The sequence below is a fragment of the Zonotrichia albicollis genome, chromosome 4 (genome assembly GCF_047830755.1).
Source record: "Zonotrichia albicollis isolate bZonAlb1 chromosome 4, bZonAlb1.hap1, whole genome shotgun sequence".
Classification (NCBI taxonomy): domain Eukaryota; kingdom Metazoa; phylum Chordata; class Aves; order Passeriformes; family Passerellidae; genus Zonotrichia; species Zonotrichia albicollis.
Genome location: NC_133822.1, coordinates 463,637 through 478,059, shown reverse-complemented (window position 1 = coordinate 478,059; position 14,423 = coordinate 463,637). Strand labels below are relative to the sequence as shown.

At 60.4% G+C, this 14,423-nt stretch overlaps 1 protein-coding gene across 1 annotated transcript in view; it reads left to right on the top strand.

Annotated features, from left to right (window-relative positions):
- Window positions 1-964: 964 nt before the first annotated feature.
- TNPO3 (transportin 3) overlaps window positions 965-14,423 on the top strand; it is a 22,091-nt gene continuing 8,632 nt past the window's right edge. The window contains exons 1-9 of the mRNA XM_074540269.1: window positions 965-1,218; window positions 5,100-5,300; window positions 5,879-5,952; window positions 6,535-6,691; window positions 8,287-8,430; window positions 9,728-9,903; window positions 10,854-10,992; window positions 11,993-12,139; window positions 13,509-13,616. Coding sequence (XP_074396370.1) covers window positions 1,093-1,218; window positions 5,100-5,300; window positions 5,879-5,952; window positions 6,535-6,691; window positions 8,287-8,430; window positions 9,728-9,903; window positions 10,854-10,992; window positions 11,993-12,139; window positions 13,509-13,616 — 1,272 coding nt within the window. The 5' untranslated portion in view covers window positions 965-1,092. The remainder of the gene's footprint in view (window positions 1,219-5,099; window positions 5,301-5,878; window positions 5,953-6,534; window positions 6,692-8,286; window positions 8,431-9,727; window positions 9,904-10,853; window positions 10,993-11,992; window positions 12,140-13,508; window positions 13,617-14,423) is intronic.

Below are 14,423 nucleotides of genomic sequence, written 5' to 3'. Positions count from 1 at the left end.
GAATGGAATTTATGCATCATGGATGAGGTGTATGAATATGCAACAGGCTGTTGTTTTTAAGGGTTAATCCTTTGTTAGCGGGTGTCCTTCTTCGGGCTTATTTTGCCCAGAAAAGGTATCCGGACTACCTGTAACTCTTTGTTTCTATTGTCTCATATTGTCCTAATCCCAATTGTCCAGATTATTATTACTCCAATTGCATTACTATTTTTATAACCATTTAATTGCTATTAAACTTTAAAAATTTTAAAAACAAGTGATTGGCGTTTTTCACACCGGGACGCCACACTCCGCTCTGAGGGGGTCCCTGGAGCCTCCGGGGGTACCGGGACCCCACGCTCCGCTCTGAGGGGGTCTCTGGAGCCTCCGGGGGTACCGGGACCCCACGCTCCGCTCTGAGGGGGTCTGTGGAGCCCCCGGGGGTACCGGGACCCACAATCCGCTCTGAGAGGGTCTCTGGAGCCCCCGGGGTACCGGGACCCCACACTCCGGTCTGAGGGGGTCTGTGGAGCCCCGGGACAGCCCGGGGGTACCGGGACCCACAATCCGCTCTGAGGGGGTCTCTGGAGCCCCGGGGGTACCGGGACCCACAGTCCGCTCTGAGGGGGTCTCTGGAGCCCCGGGGGTACCGGGACCCACAATCCGCTCTGAGGGGGTCTCTGGAGCCCCCGGGGGTACCGGGACCCACAATCCGCTCTGAGGGGGTCTCTGGAGCCCCGGGGGTACCGGGACCCCGCGCTCCGGCCTGAGGGGAGAGTCCCAGACCCTTCCCGCCGCGCCGCGTGCGTCCGGACACATTTGGCCGCAGCACCGCCGGAAACCCATTCCGGGCAGGGCGTGGAGGGGGGGGACGGTGGGACAAACCGTGGCGGGATGGGAGAGGACGGGACGGGATGCGATGGAACGGAATGGGATAGGATGAACGGGACGGGTCGGGATGGGATGCGATGAGATGGGAGAGGCGGAACGGGGCGGAGCGGGCAGCGGCGAGGGAGGCCGGCGGAACGGAAGGCGCACGGGCGCGTTTCCGGGGGCCGGCCCGGTGCGGCGGAGCGGCGATGGCGGCGGGCGGGCGGCGCTGAGGGACCGGCCATGGAGCGCGGGCCGGGCCGGCCCAGCCTGCAGCTCGTCCAGCAGGCCGTGCAGGCGCTCTACCACGACCCCGACCCCAGCGGCAAGGAGCGGGCCAGCTGCTGGCTGGGCGAACTGCAGCGCTCGGTGAGAGCCGCGGGCGGCGGGTACCGGGCCCGGGCTCGCGGGGAGGCCTCGGGCCGCATCCGGGGTGGGGCGGGGCAGGGAACAGCGGCCCCTCGGCGGCCTCGGGGAGCCTCTACCCTGCCGCTGCCGCTGCTCTGTGGCTGCCTCATCCCTGTGAATGCCCTGGGAGGGACTGGGGACAAGGCCTGCAGGGACAGCACCCAGGGAATGGCTCCCCCTGCCAGAGGGCAGCCATGGGTGGCATCTTGGCAATGAGCAATTCCTGCCTGGGCTGGCATTGCCAGAGCAGCTGGGGCTGCCCCTGATCCCTGCAGTGCCCAAAGCCAGGCTGGAGCAGCCTGGCACAGTGGAGGTGTCCCTGCCATGGCAGGGGGGGCACTGGGGGTGGTTTGCGGTCCTTTCCCACCCAAACCATTCCCTAGTTCCGGAATTAACACAAGAAAAAGGGGCTGGGCAGGTTTGGCACAGTCCTGAGGGAGTTGGGAAGGAGGAATTGGCTCCCGGAGGGAAATTTGTGCTTCTCCTGCCGGCTGGGGTGAGAGAGCTGCCGGCATCCGTGAGGGGATGGAGCCAAGGGCTCCTTCAGTCCCCAGAGCCCTCAGGACACAGTTTCCCCCGGGTTTGGGGTGCTTGTCGGTGTTTTGTGACCCCACCTGGTCCTGCTGGAGCCCCTTTGTGCCCCCTCCCCAAGAGGTGGATGTTTCCCCTCCCGGAGCTGGGCAGTGTCCCCTCTGTGCTCCCTGCTCTCCCCAAGCCCTCCCCGGGAGCGGGACTGATTTCCTGCCCTGGGTGTCCCAGCTCCCTCTGGCCAATCCTGCCGCTCCTCGTTCCCGCAAACGCCTGTTTGCCCCATTTCCCCTGAATTCCCTGCAGCCACATTGCAGCTCCCACTGGAGTTCCAAGGGAATGTCCATAGCTGGGTCTGGGGGCTCTGCTGCTGCTGCCCCCATTTCCCCCTGGCAGGGGCAGCTGGAGGAGGGAGGGTCCCAGTTCAGGGATGGGTCCTGTGCCAGGCTCCTGGGGTGCTTCTCTGGGACCTTTCCCAGCTTGGTGGCACTGGTGGCATTGGTGGCCCTGGCTGGGCACTCACTGTGTGTCCTTCAGGTGTCCCCGTGCCCTGGTCTGGATGGGGGCACTGGGATTAACCCCCCAAGGGATGTTTGCTGGGATTCCCCTCTGTGCCAAGCCGTGTCCCTGCAGTGCCACCTGCCAGGGGCTGTTTGCTGGCACCCCTGGGCAGGCTGTGCCCCTTCTAGAGTGCCCAGCCCTGCTCAGCTCTGTCCCATTTGCCTCTGCTGGGACGAGCTCTCAGGGTGGGGTTCCTGCTGGTTTCTGCCTTTCTGGGGTTGTAATCAGGGGATACTGGAATGGTTGGGTGGGAAGGGACCTCAGAGCCCCTCCAGTGCCAGGTGAGCAGCACTGACAGCCATGGGGTGCCCAGGTGAGCAGCACTGACAGCCATGGGGTGCCCAGGTGAGCAGCACTGACAGCCATGGGGTGCCCAGGTGAGCAGCACTGACAGCACTGACAGCCAGGGAGTGCCCAGGTGAGCAGCACTGACAACACTGACAGCCATGGGGTGCCCAGGTGAGCAGCACTGACAGCCAGGGAGTGCCCAGGTGAGCAGCACTGACAGCCATGGGGTGCCCAGGTGAGCAGCACTGACAGCCATGGGGTGCCCAGGTGTGCCCAGGCAGCAGAGGGCACACAGGTGCACTGCATGAATGTGAGGGCATAAAAGGGTGGGCAAAGAACAGCAAGGGCAGATGCCTGCAGCCTTCTGAAGTGGTGTGGTGTTACCCTGTGTGGGGTGAAGCCTTCTGAAAGTGTATCTGTGGGATGAATCCCATCCTGGGGATGAAAAGGCAAAGCCTAAAGCCGAGTTTGGGTGCCTGGGTCACTCTGAGGGTTCAGGTTTGGCACTGGGGACCCCCAAACCTGAGTGAGATCCCCACAGTTCCCATCCCTGGGATCTCAGGCAGGACATGGGGTTCAGGTTTGTGTCTGGAGGGCTCAGGTTTGTCCCTCAGCTCCCCCAGCAGCCTCGCTCTCCCTTTCCTGCTGGCTGTCCTGGGAAACAGGGCCAGATGTGGCAGAGCAGCTCCGAGCCTGCCCAGCTCTGGGGAGCTCGGTGCAAGCTGACCTAAATCCCAGAATCTGAGGCTCCTTCAGCCAGCCGTGTGCTGGGAGCTGTGTGAAGGCTGATTGCAGACTGGCTGGGGTTTCCTCAGGCACAGGAGCTGTACCCAGGGTGGGATTGGCTGGAGTTTGCATCCCTGGTGTCTGGAGCAGAGCCCTGGGAGAATTTCTGTGTGGATCCATGGCTGTGAGCTGGGTGTTGGGGCTCTGGAGTGGATCGAGGGGAGGTTGGTTTGGGGTTCAGGAAGTGCTTTCTGGGAGGGAAATCCTCTGCCTGTGTAGAGTTCCTGAATGTGCCATGAGGAGTTTCAGGCATAGAAGCAGCTTCTTGCAGTCATTGGTGCTCACAGCCCATTAATAATTGTGCTCTTTGCTGAGCTGGGCTCCCAGACGGATTATCCATGTGCCCTGGGGTGGTGGGTTTGGGAGGATCTCCTGTGACTGCCATCCTGTCCATCCAAACTGGGAATTACCAGGCTGTTAACTGAGGGGAGAAGGAGTTTACTGAGAGGGTTTGGTGGGATTCTGGCAGTTGGAGGTGTGGAGTTTAACTTCTTGTTTATTCCCAGCGTGGGGATTCCCTGTGGGGATAAATAAATCCAGGGGGAACCATTATGCCAGCAGTGGCTCCAGGCTTTTCTCACTCCTGTTAGAGTCATTCCAGGCCAGTTTTACACCAGAGGTAGCTGGAGTTACAGCCCTGTCATGGAGGCAGCTGGGGAAGGAGGAGCAGAGGAGTTGTCTGAAGGCTCTGCAAGGGCTCTGCTTGGCCTCGCTGTGCTCAGGGGTGCTGATGGAGCAGCACAAGGGCTCTCATTGACCTCATTGAGCATCACACTGTGCTCAGGGGTGCTGATGGAGCAGCACTCCATGGGGAAAATGTGCAGTGTCCCATGGGAAGCTGTGGGGAGCTGCTGCCTGGATGTGGCAGGGATAGATCCACTGGCTCTGGGGTTGAACCTGGAGGGGTTGAGGTGAGGAGCCATGGGGATGTGGCACCTGGGGACACAGGGACACAGGGCAGTGGTGGCCTCAGCACTGCTGGGGACCTGTTGCACTCGATGGGCTCTGGGGATGGGGCACAGCTTGCTTGGACTCGATGGTCTTGAAGGTCTTTTCCGCCCTCAGTGACTCAGGGATGCTGTGGGTCTGTTCCCATGCTCCAGCCCAGCCAGGGGCTCTGGATTCTGCCTGGTGTTTCCCTGGCTCACCAGTGCCCCCATCCCACACTCAGGACTGAGCCTTTGGGTTCAGACCAGCCTGGCACTGGTTGGAGCTGCCATGGGGCTGGGCAGGCCCTGGGCTCCTGCCTGGCTCTCCTCCAGCTCTCAGGCACATCCGTGTTCAGCTCTGGAGTCCTGCTGTGGGCCCTCAGGTGGGCCTGGTGTGCCCAGCCCAGGCAGGAATTGCTCATTGCCAGGATCCCACCCATGGCTGCCCTCTGGCAGTGGGAGCCATTCCCTGGGTGCTGTCCCTGCAGGCCTTGTCCCCAGTCCCCCTGCAGGCCCTGCCAGGGGCTCTCAGCTCTCCCTGGATCCTTCTCCTCTCCAGGCTGGGCATTCCCAGCTCTCCCAGCCTGGCTCCCTGGGAGCTGAGGGGCTCCAGCCCTGCAGCAGCTCCAGGGCCTCTCTGGGCTCGCCCCGGCAGGACAGGGCTGTGTGTCCATTGGGAATTTGGACTGTCTGCAGCAGCCTGACCCCCCATCAGCCCTGCCCACTGAGCACAGCCTGCCTCTCCCACAGGTCCATGCCTGGGAGATCTCGGACCAGCTGCTGCAGATCCACCAGGATGTGGAGTCCTGCTACTTCGCAGCGCAGACCATGAAGATGAAGATCCAAACTTCATTCTATGAACTCCCCACGGATTCCCACGCCTCACTCCGGGACTCTTTGTTGTCCCACATCCAGAACTTGAAGGACCTGTCCCCGGTCATTGTCACACAGGTGGGTGATGACAGGGGGGATGGAGCTGCCCCCTCCATGTCCTGCTCCTGGCAGCCACTCTCCCTGGGCTGGACAACAGGGAAGGCTGGTCCCTGCTCCTGGCCTGCACAAGATTGATTTCCCTCCTTCATCACTTGGTTCCTTTAGTTACATCCTTGTTTGCTGTTTGGAGAGGAGGAGCAGGGGTTTTCCTGTGCTCTGCCATGGACACAAGCCTGGCAGTGCCCTGGGTGCTCAGGGGGATATCCTTGCACCCTTCATTCCCATTATCCATACGTTCCTGTGGCACTGGGGGGCCTGACACCCCCAGGCTGAGGCAGGGTGCTCGTGCAGCCCCTGAGTGCTGTGGCAGGGAATGTCAGCCCTCGGGGCAGCTGGTGCTCACTGCAGGGATTGTGCACAGGCAGGGATGGGGGAGATGGATCCTGAGTTCCCACCCCATGAGCCGTGTTGGGAATGATTCCTGAATTACCTGCTGTCAGGGATGTTGGGGTGGCTTCCGGAGCTGCTGCCAGCCCTGTCTCTGGGCACATCCCAGCACTCCCCACACTGATCCGTGTGTTTCCATTCCCTTCCAGCTCGCTCTGGCAATAGCTGACCTTGCCCTGCAGATGGCTTCGTGGAAGGGCTGTGTGCAGACACTGGTGGAGAAGTGAGTGACTGTTCCTGTCTGTGGGCTGTGTCAGGCGGGCGTGGTGCAGGAAAGGGAAGTTTTTCTCCTGTGATGGCTGATTTCAGCTGCCCTGGGTGGTGGCAGGAGGGGCTGGCTGCCGTGCACGCTTCCCTGCTCACAGCCCAACACTCAGCGCTTTTCTCATCCCTGTTTTGTTCGGGACAATCCCTCTTCCCTCAGCTGTGTCTGTGCTGCGGGATGGAGCAGTGGGGCTGGGTGTCCCCAGATGTCCCCACACGCTGCTGCACAGTGACACCACTCTGAGTCCATTGGCAACAGGAGGGGGTGGGATTGGTCTGGGCAGTGGCACCTGGACTCCCAGAGCTCATGGGCTGGGAAAGCTTCTGTCACTGCTCTGTTGTAAATCTGGGCTGAGCCATGCTGGAGGCTCCTCTTGGCAGGGCTGTGGCTGGACACCACCTGTCCTGGAGGCAGGACTGGTGCCGAATCCGTGGGATGCGTGGGGTGGGAAGGGGCCTTAGAGCCCTGCCGTGGTGCGGGGTGCCCTGCAGCCCTGTGGTGCTGTTGCCAGCGCTGAGGTGTCCCCTGTGCCCGTGGCAGGTACAGCACTGACGTGACGTCGCTGCCCTTCCTGCTGGAGATCCTGACGGTGCTGCCCGAGGAGGTGCACAGCCGCTCGCTGCGCATCGGCGCCAACCGCCGCACCGAGATCATCGAGGACCTGGCCTACTACTCCAGCACCGTGGTGTCCCTGCTGGTGAGCAGCCTCCAGCTGCCTCTGCCCCACGGCACCGGGGCCTTGCTTGGGCTGGAAAAGCCCTCAGAGCCCGCGTGTCAAACCGTTCCCAGCACTGCCAGGGCCACCGCTGGCCGTGTCCCCGAGTGCCACTGCCACACGGCTCTGAAATCCCAACAGGGATGGAGACTCCAAACCTCCCTGGACAGCTGTGCCAGGGATGGACAGCCCTTTCCAGGAAGGAATTTTTCCGGTATCCAACCTGAGCCTCTCCTGGTACAGCCCAAGGCTGCTTCCCCTTATCCTGTGTCAGGAGATGGGGCTGAGCTGTGCCCCCTGCCCAGCAGCTCAGGTGCTGCTGGAGAAGCCTCTTCCCCCAATCCATGTGTATCCCAGCAGAGTTCCCTGCCAGTGCCACTGCAGCCGTCAGGGCAGCCCAGCTCCACCTGTTCTGGGAGAAGCTGTCTGAGCAAGTCCTTGCTCACTGAAATTCCTTCACCTTCCTCGAGTCCCCTCCCAGGACCACCCTGCCCTGCCAGCCCCGGCTTTTCCGGGGACACCTGGGAGATCCTGGCTGGAGGATCAGGAGTCCCCACATTGTGCTGTCCTCTCCAGCCCCACGTTTTCCTCGGATATCCCAGCTGGCACACCAGGGGACCCCCACACCGCGCTGTCCCCTCCAGCCATGTCCAGCCCCAGCTTTTCCCAGCATCCCTGGGAGATCCTGGTTGACATGCTGGGGACACAGGCAGTGTCACCTCGCTCTGGTGCTCGCAGCTGCTCAGAGCTGACACAGGATCACCAAGGGCTGGCCCTGTCCCTGCACATTTCTGCTCCCTCTGCACCTGCCTGAAGCTTTCCTGAGCTTTTCCTGTTGGTGCCAGCATGGGCATTTCCACCACCTACCTGGAGAGCCAAATTTGTATTTTCTGTGTGGGATTTAAATGCCAAATTCCCATTTTCAGTTACAAAATGCAGCATTCCAGGGACTGTGATGAGGTCCAACATTCTGCCTTTAGGACTGAAGTGTCAAGTGAGAAGATCTCTTGTGCAAGGATTCCTGGGCCAGTCTGGGGGGTCTGGGATCTTTCTCCATGTCCTGCCTGTCCACCTCTTCCCCCTTTCCCTGTGCCAGTCGGGGCTGGGGCTTTGGGCAGGGCTCTGCTGGCCCTGGGGCACAGCTGGAGCACTGGCCAGCACTGGGAATGAGCTGCTGCCATCCCACAGCTCAGCACATCCTGGCTTGGACACCGGGGTGGCATGTTTGGAATGCCCCTTGGGACAGGTCTGGCTCTCAGCAGCAGCCTCTCTCTGCAGAGGTGTTTTTCTGGGAGAAGAGTTAAACTGGGATTGTCAGGTGTGAGCATCCCTGATGGCTGTGCTCTGCTGGCCCAACACGGGATCCTGCAGGAGTGGGGATGAGGGAGCTGCTCCAGCTGCTCTTCCTGCTCCTGTGGGCTCTGTCCCTCCCTCTCACTGAGTCCAGGGCTGTTGGTGACAGGGTGCTGGGAGCAGCCTGCCTCTGGAATGTTCTCATGGGGTCTCCAGAGGATGGTTATTTCTCATTGACCACCCACAGGAGTCACATCCTGACTGGCTGTGCCGTGTCCCTGCAGGTGACATGTGTGGAGAAGGCGGGCAATGAGGAGAAAATGCTCATCAAGATCTTCCGCTGCCTGGGCAGCTGGTTCAACCTGGGCGTCCTGGACAGCACCTTCATGGCCAACAGCAAGCTGCTGTCCCTGCTCTTCGAGGTGCTGGTGAGTGCTTCCCAGGAGCTGGGGGCTCCAGGGGGGACACTGGGCAGTCCCAGCAGGACTGAGGTGAGGACCATCCCTGGTCAATATTCCACACTTGTGGAAACCTTGTCTCCATCCCCCCCAAGGACTCCCCTGCTCTCACCTCTCCTCCAGTGGGAGTGATGACTCTGTGTCCAGCCAGGTGATGAGCAGCATGGTGCTTTCCTTCCTGCCTTCCTGCCTTCCTTCCGCCCCTTCCGCCCCTTCCGCCCCTTCCTTCCGCCCCTTCCTTCCGCCCCTTCCTTCCGCCCCTTCCTTCCGCCCCTTCCTTCCTTCCTTCCGCCCCTTCCTTCCGCCCCTTCCTTTCGCCCCTTCCTTCTTTCCTTCTTTCCTTCCTTCTTTCCTTCCTTCTTTCCTTCCTTCTTTCCTTCCTTCCTTCCTTCCTTCCTTCCTTCCTTCCTTCCTTCCTTCCTTCCTTCCTTCCTTCCTTCCTTCCTTCCTTCCTTCCTTCCTTCCTTCCTTCCTTCCTTCCTCCCTTCCTTCCTCCCTTCCTCCCTTCCTCCCTTCCGCCCCTTCCTTCCGCCCCTTCCTTCCTTCCGCCCCTTCCTTCCTTCCTTCCTTCCGCCCCTTCCTTCTTTCCTTCCTTCTTTCCTTCCTTCTTTCCTTCCTTCTTTCCTTCCTTCCTTCCGCCCCTTCCTTCCTTCCGCCCCTTCCTTCCTTCCTTCCGCCCCTTCCTTCTTTCCTTCCTTCTTTCCTTCCTTCCTTCCTTCCTTCCTGGCTGCCCTGGGTTCCAGCTGGTGTTTCCCCTCCTGTGCTTGCCAGGGAATTTGCCAGGGTCCCTTGGGGAAGGGTCAGTCTGGCCTGCAGTGTCCAGGGAAGCAGGTTACGAGGCCAGTGGGGGCTGTGGCTGTGCAGGACTGTTTCCACAGAATTCTTTGCGTTGAATTAGATCTCCAAGACCAAATCATTGTGGGAACAAGAACAAAAACCTGGTGGTTTCATTACTGTCTGATTGCATGGTATAATTGGGGCAGCAGAGGAGCAGCTCTCATCTCTGCTCTGGTGACCAGTTACAGCACCCAGGGAATGGCTGGAGCTGTGCCGGGGAGGGTCAGGCTGGGAAGCAGGAAAGGTTCTGCCCCAGAGGGTGCTGGCACTGCCCAGGCTGCCTGGGAATGGGCACAGCCCCGGAGCTCCCCTCCCTGGGATTGTTGGGGTGTCTGCAGGGCCAGGAGCTGCATCTGGGATCCCTGTGCTCCCTTCCAGCTCGGGATGTTCCGTGACCCTTTGATAATTGCTGGGCTTTTGTGCCTTGCAGCAACAGGACAAGACCTCGTCCAACCTGCACGAGGCCGCGTCGGACTGCGTGTGCTCGGCCCTCTACGCCATCGAGAACGTGGAGACCAACCTGCCCCTGGCCCTGCAGCTCTTCCAGGGCGTGCTCACCCTCGAGAGTGCCTACCACATGGCTGTGGCACGGGAGGACCTGGACAAGTGAGGGACAGGGACCTTGCTGTGGCCGGGAGGGACGGGCAGGACAGCCCTGACCTGCTGGTGCCATGTCAGCCTCCAAAGGGAGATAGCAGTGCCAGAGCATCAGCAGTGCTGGGGGCACTGGAGCTGGGCAGTGCCCGTCCCTGTGCTGGGCACTCGTGGGGTCACACCCAAGTCCTGGGGGCAGGTCTGGGCCGTTCACTGCAAGAGACCTGAGGAAGCCAGGGTCTGGGCTGGACTGGAACTGTGCCCTCACTGGGCTTTTGGAGAAGTTTGAGATCACTATTTCAGCAGATTTGCTTATTGGAGTGCAGTGTTTGCACCCACTTCCCCTGCTGGGGTGTCTCCCAGCTGCTGGCAAAGCAGAATTTGGGACTTCTCACTCTGCCCAAGGCCGTGGGCACAGTTTGGCCCAACCATGTCCAGCATGGGGTAAAGTCTGTGAGGCTGATCCAACCCCTGTCCCCCTGTCCCTCTGCACTGGGGTAAATCCTGTGAGGCTGATCTAATCCCTGTCCCCTTGTCCCCCTGTCCCCTTGTCCCTCTGCATTGGGATAAAGCTCCTGAGGCTGATCCAGCCCCTGTCCCTCTGCATTGGGATAAAGCTCCTGAGGCTGATCCAGCCCCTGTCCCTCTGCACTGGAGTAGAGCCCATGAGGCTGATCCAACCCCTGTCCCCCTGTCCCTCTGCACTGGGGTAGAGCCCATGAGGCTGATCCAGCCCCTGTCCCCTTTTCCTTCTGTACTGGGGTAAAGCCCATGAGGCTGATCCAGCCCCTGTCCCCTTTTCCTTCTGCACTGGAGTAGAGCCCATGAGGCTGATCCAGCCCCTGTCCCCTTTTCCCTCTCCACTGGGCTAAAGCCCATGAGGCTGATCCAGCCCCTGCCCCCTTTTCCCTCTGCACTGGAGTAGAGCCCATGAGACTGATGCAGCCCCTGTCCCTCCGCAGGGTGCTCAACTACTGCCGTGTGTTCACCGAGCTGTGCGAGACGTTCCTGGACAAGATCGTGTGCACGCCGGGCCAGGGCCTGGGCGACCTGCGCACGCTGGAGCTGCTGCTCATCTGCGCGGGGCACCCGCAGTACGAGGTGAGCTGCAGCCAGGCACGGGGGAATCCTTCCTGCTGCTGCTGCTGCTGCTGCTGCTGCTGCCCAGTCATGGCCCTGGGAGCTCTGGAATCCCTGCTCTGCACTCGTGGGCTTCACTCTGGGTGTCCTGGGATTGCCAGCACAGCTCTGAAACCCCTGTTAGTGCTTTCCCACACGTTCAGGTGGAGCTCAGTGGGAATTTGTGGTTCTGGGAATTTTGCCCTGTGAGTGGCTGAAATGCTGGTTCATATCAAAGCACCTGCCCACCTGCCTTAGGAACAAAACTTGTCATTGTTTTGGTCTCTTTTTATCCTTTATTTAATTCTTTATCCTTTTATTCTTCCCAAACCTTTAAGTGCCAGTAGCCGATCCCTGCCTGTGTGCAGTGGATAGAAGCTGCTGCCTGGCTGGTTTGCCATGGGTGGCTGTCCTCCAGCAGGCCCCTGGGAGGACACTGGGACCCTTGGGTCCCTGGGACCATTTTCCTCCCTTCCCAGGCCTGTTAAGCTCAGTGTTCCTTGGCCACGACCTCATCCATCATTGCCATCAGTGCTGAGGGGGACATGGAGCTCTGCAGCTGCTCCTGACTAAATCTGCACTCATGGTTTTTGTGCAATAACCACACAATAAATTAAAGATCCCACCACAAAGGGGCTGCATCCACTTGCAGCCCAAGCTGCTCCCAGTGCCCCATGCCCCACTCTGGGGTGGTTCTGGGCTGGAGAGGCTTTGGCTGCCAGGGGCTGGGGCAGCTCTTCAGTGTCACTGGAGGATCCCAAGCCCTTTACAAGTGACAGGCAGAGAAATCGGTGGATCTGGGGCAGCTGGTCCCTGTGCCACCACTGTGTGGCACAGCAGCTCTGACACACATCTGTGGTGCTGCCACTGCTGCCACCCAGGGCCAGGGTTTCTGTTTCTCCATTGGGACCACTGACGCAGTGGGGGAATAGCTATGTTCTGCTATTCTGTAACAAAATGCTGTGTTTTTCTTTCCAAACAGGTGGTAGAAATTTCCTTTAACTTCTGGTATAGACTGGGGGAGCACCTGTACAAGACGGACGATGCTGTGATCCACAGCATCTTCAAAGCCTACATCCAGCGCCTGCTGCACGCGCTGGCCCGGCACTGCCAGCTCGACTCCGACCACGTAAGGGCCTGTGCAGTGGCCAGGGGGTGGGTGTGGGTGTGGATGTGTGTGGGTGTGTGTGAGTGTGTGTGTGTTTGTGTGTGTCCCTGTGGAATGGACTGGGATGTGTGTGTGTGTCCCTGGGGAGCTGCTGGGGTGTGTGGGTGTGTGTCGCTGTGGAACAGCTGGGATGTGTGTGTGTCCCTGTAGAGGCAGTGGGATGTGTGAATCCCTGTGCAAGCACTAGGATGTGTGTGTGTGTCCCTGTAGAGGCAGTGGGATGTGTGAATCCCTGTGCAAGCACTGGGATGTGTGTGTGTGTCCCTGTAGAGGCAGTGGGATGTGTGAATCCCTGTGCAAGCACTGGGATGTGTGTGTGTGTCCCTGTAGAGGCAGTGGGATGTGTGAATCCCTGTGCAAGCACTGGGATGTGTGTGTGTGTCCCTGTAGAGGCAGTGGGATGTGTGAATCCCTGTGCAAGCACTGGGATGTGTGTGTGTGTCCCTGTGGAACTGCCAGGGCAGTGGGATGTGTGAATCCCTGTGCAAGCACTGGGATGTGTGTGTCCCCGTAGAGGCAGTGGGATGTGTGAATCCCTGTGCAAGCACTGGGATGTGTGTGTCCCCGTAGAGGCAGTGGGATGTGTGAATCCCTGTGCAAGCACTGGGATGTGTGTGTGTGTCCCTGTAGAGGCAGTGGGATGTGTGAATCCCTGTGCAAGCACTGGGATGTGTGTGTGTGTCCCTGTAGAGGCAGTGGGATGTGTGAATCCCTGTGCAAGCACTGGGATATGTGTGTGTGTGTCCCTGTAGAGGCAGTGGGATGTGTGAATCCCTGTGCAAGCACTGGGATGTGTGTGTGTGTCCCTGTAGAGGCAGTGGGATGTGTGAATCCCTGTGCAAGCACTGGGATGTGTGTGTGTGTCCCCTGTGGAACTGCCAGGGCAGTGGGATGTGTGAATCCCTGTGCAAGCACTAGGATGTGTGTGTCCCCTGTGGAACTGCCAGGGCAGTGGGATGTGTGTGTCCCCTTGGAGGCTGTGTTGTCCCTGCTTGAGGCAGTTTCATTGGGATAAGGAGGACATGGCTCACTAGCCCCAGCTGGTATTTTCCTCCGTGCACTCTGGGATGGTTTGTCCTCTCCTCCCCTCCTCATCCCCTTGCTTCCCATGCCTTCCTCACTTGTTGGAGCAGGAATACACGGTGTGTGCTCAGGCTGGTCGTGTTTCCCTTGGGCACAGCTCTGCAGACCCTCCAGCAGCCTGGTTGCAGCAGGAGGGCAGGAATGCTGGGTCTCCTTGAAACAGAATTGGTGGTGTTGCCCTGGCTGTGGCTGAGGGGGAGCCTGAGCTGCCCTGAGCTGCCCTTGTGCTGTCCCTGCTGTCCCTCAGGAGGGAGTCCCGGAGGAGACCGATGACTTCGGCGAGTTCCGCATGCGTGTCTCGGACCTGGTGAAGGACCTCATCTTCCTCGTGGGCTCAGTGGAGTGTTTTGCTCAGGTGGGTTTGTGGGAGTGCAGTGGGGTGCAGGCAAATGCCAGGGGACGTCACCGAGCCCTGGTGGCCTTTGAGACTGCAGGAAGTCACACATACCTTGTGCACAGGGAATTGTGTGGTGGGAGCTGTTCTGGGAGAGCAGGAGGTGTGGGAGCACCAGGAGGTTCCTGACATGTTGGGGAAAGCCACTGTGGTCCCACAGTGTGGAATGTGGGGATTCTGTGGGCCCACAGCTGGGGTGGGTGGGAGTCTGGGGATGGGATGGGTGAGGAGTTTTGGGCTGGGATGGGTGAGGGGTGGAGTTTGGGGCTGGGATGGGTCAGGATCAGGCCGTGGGGCTGGGATGGGTCAGGAGCAGGCCGTGGGGCTGGGATGGGTCAGGATCAGGGCCAAGGGGCTGGAATGGATCAGGATCAGGGCTGTGGGGCTGGGATGGGTCAGGAGCAGGGCTGTGGGGCAGGGATGGTTCAGGAGCAGGCCGTGGGGCTGGGATGGGTCAGGAGCAGGCCGTGGGGCTGGGATGGTTCAGGAGCAGGCCGTGGGGCTGGGGATGGGTCAGGAGCAGGGCCGTGGGGCTGGGATGGGTCAGGATCAGGGCCGTGGGGCTGGGATGGGTCAGGAGCAGGCCGTGGGGCTGGGATGGGTCAGGAGCAGGCCGTGGGGCTGGGATGGGTGAGGGTGGGAGTTTTGGGCTGGAATGGATCAGGATCAGGGCTGTGGGGCTGGGATGGGTCAGGAGCAGGCCGTGGGGCTGGGATGGGTCAGGAGCAGGGCCAAGGGGCTGGGATGGGTCAGGAGCAGGGCCGTGGG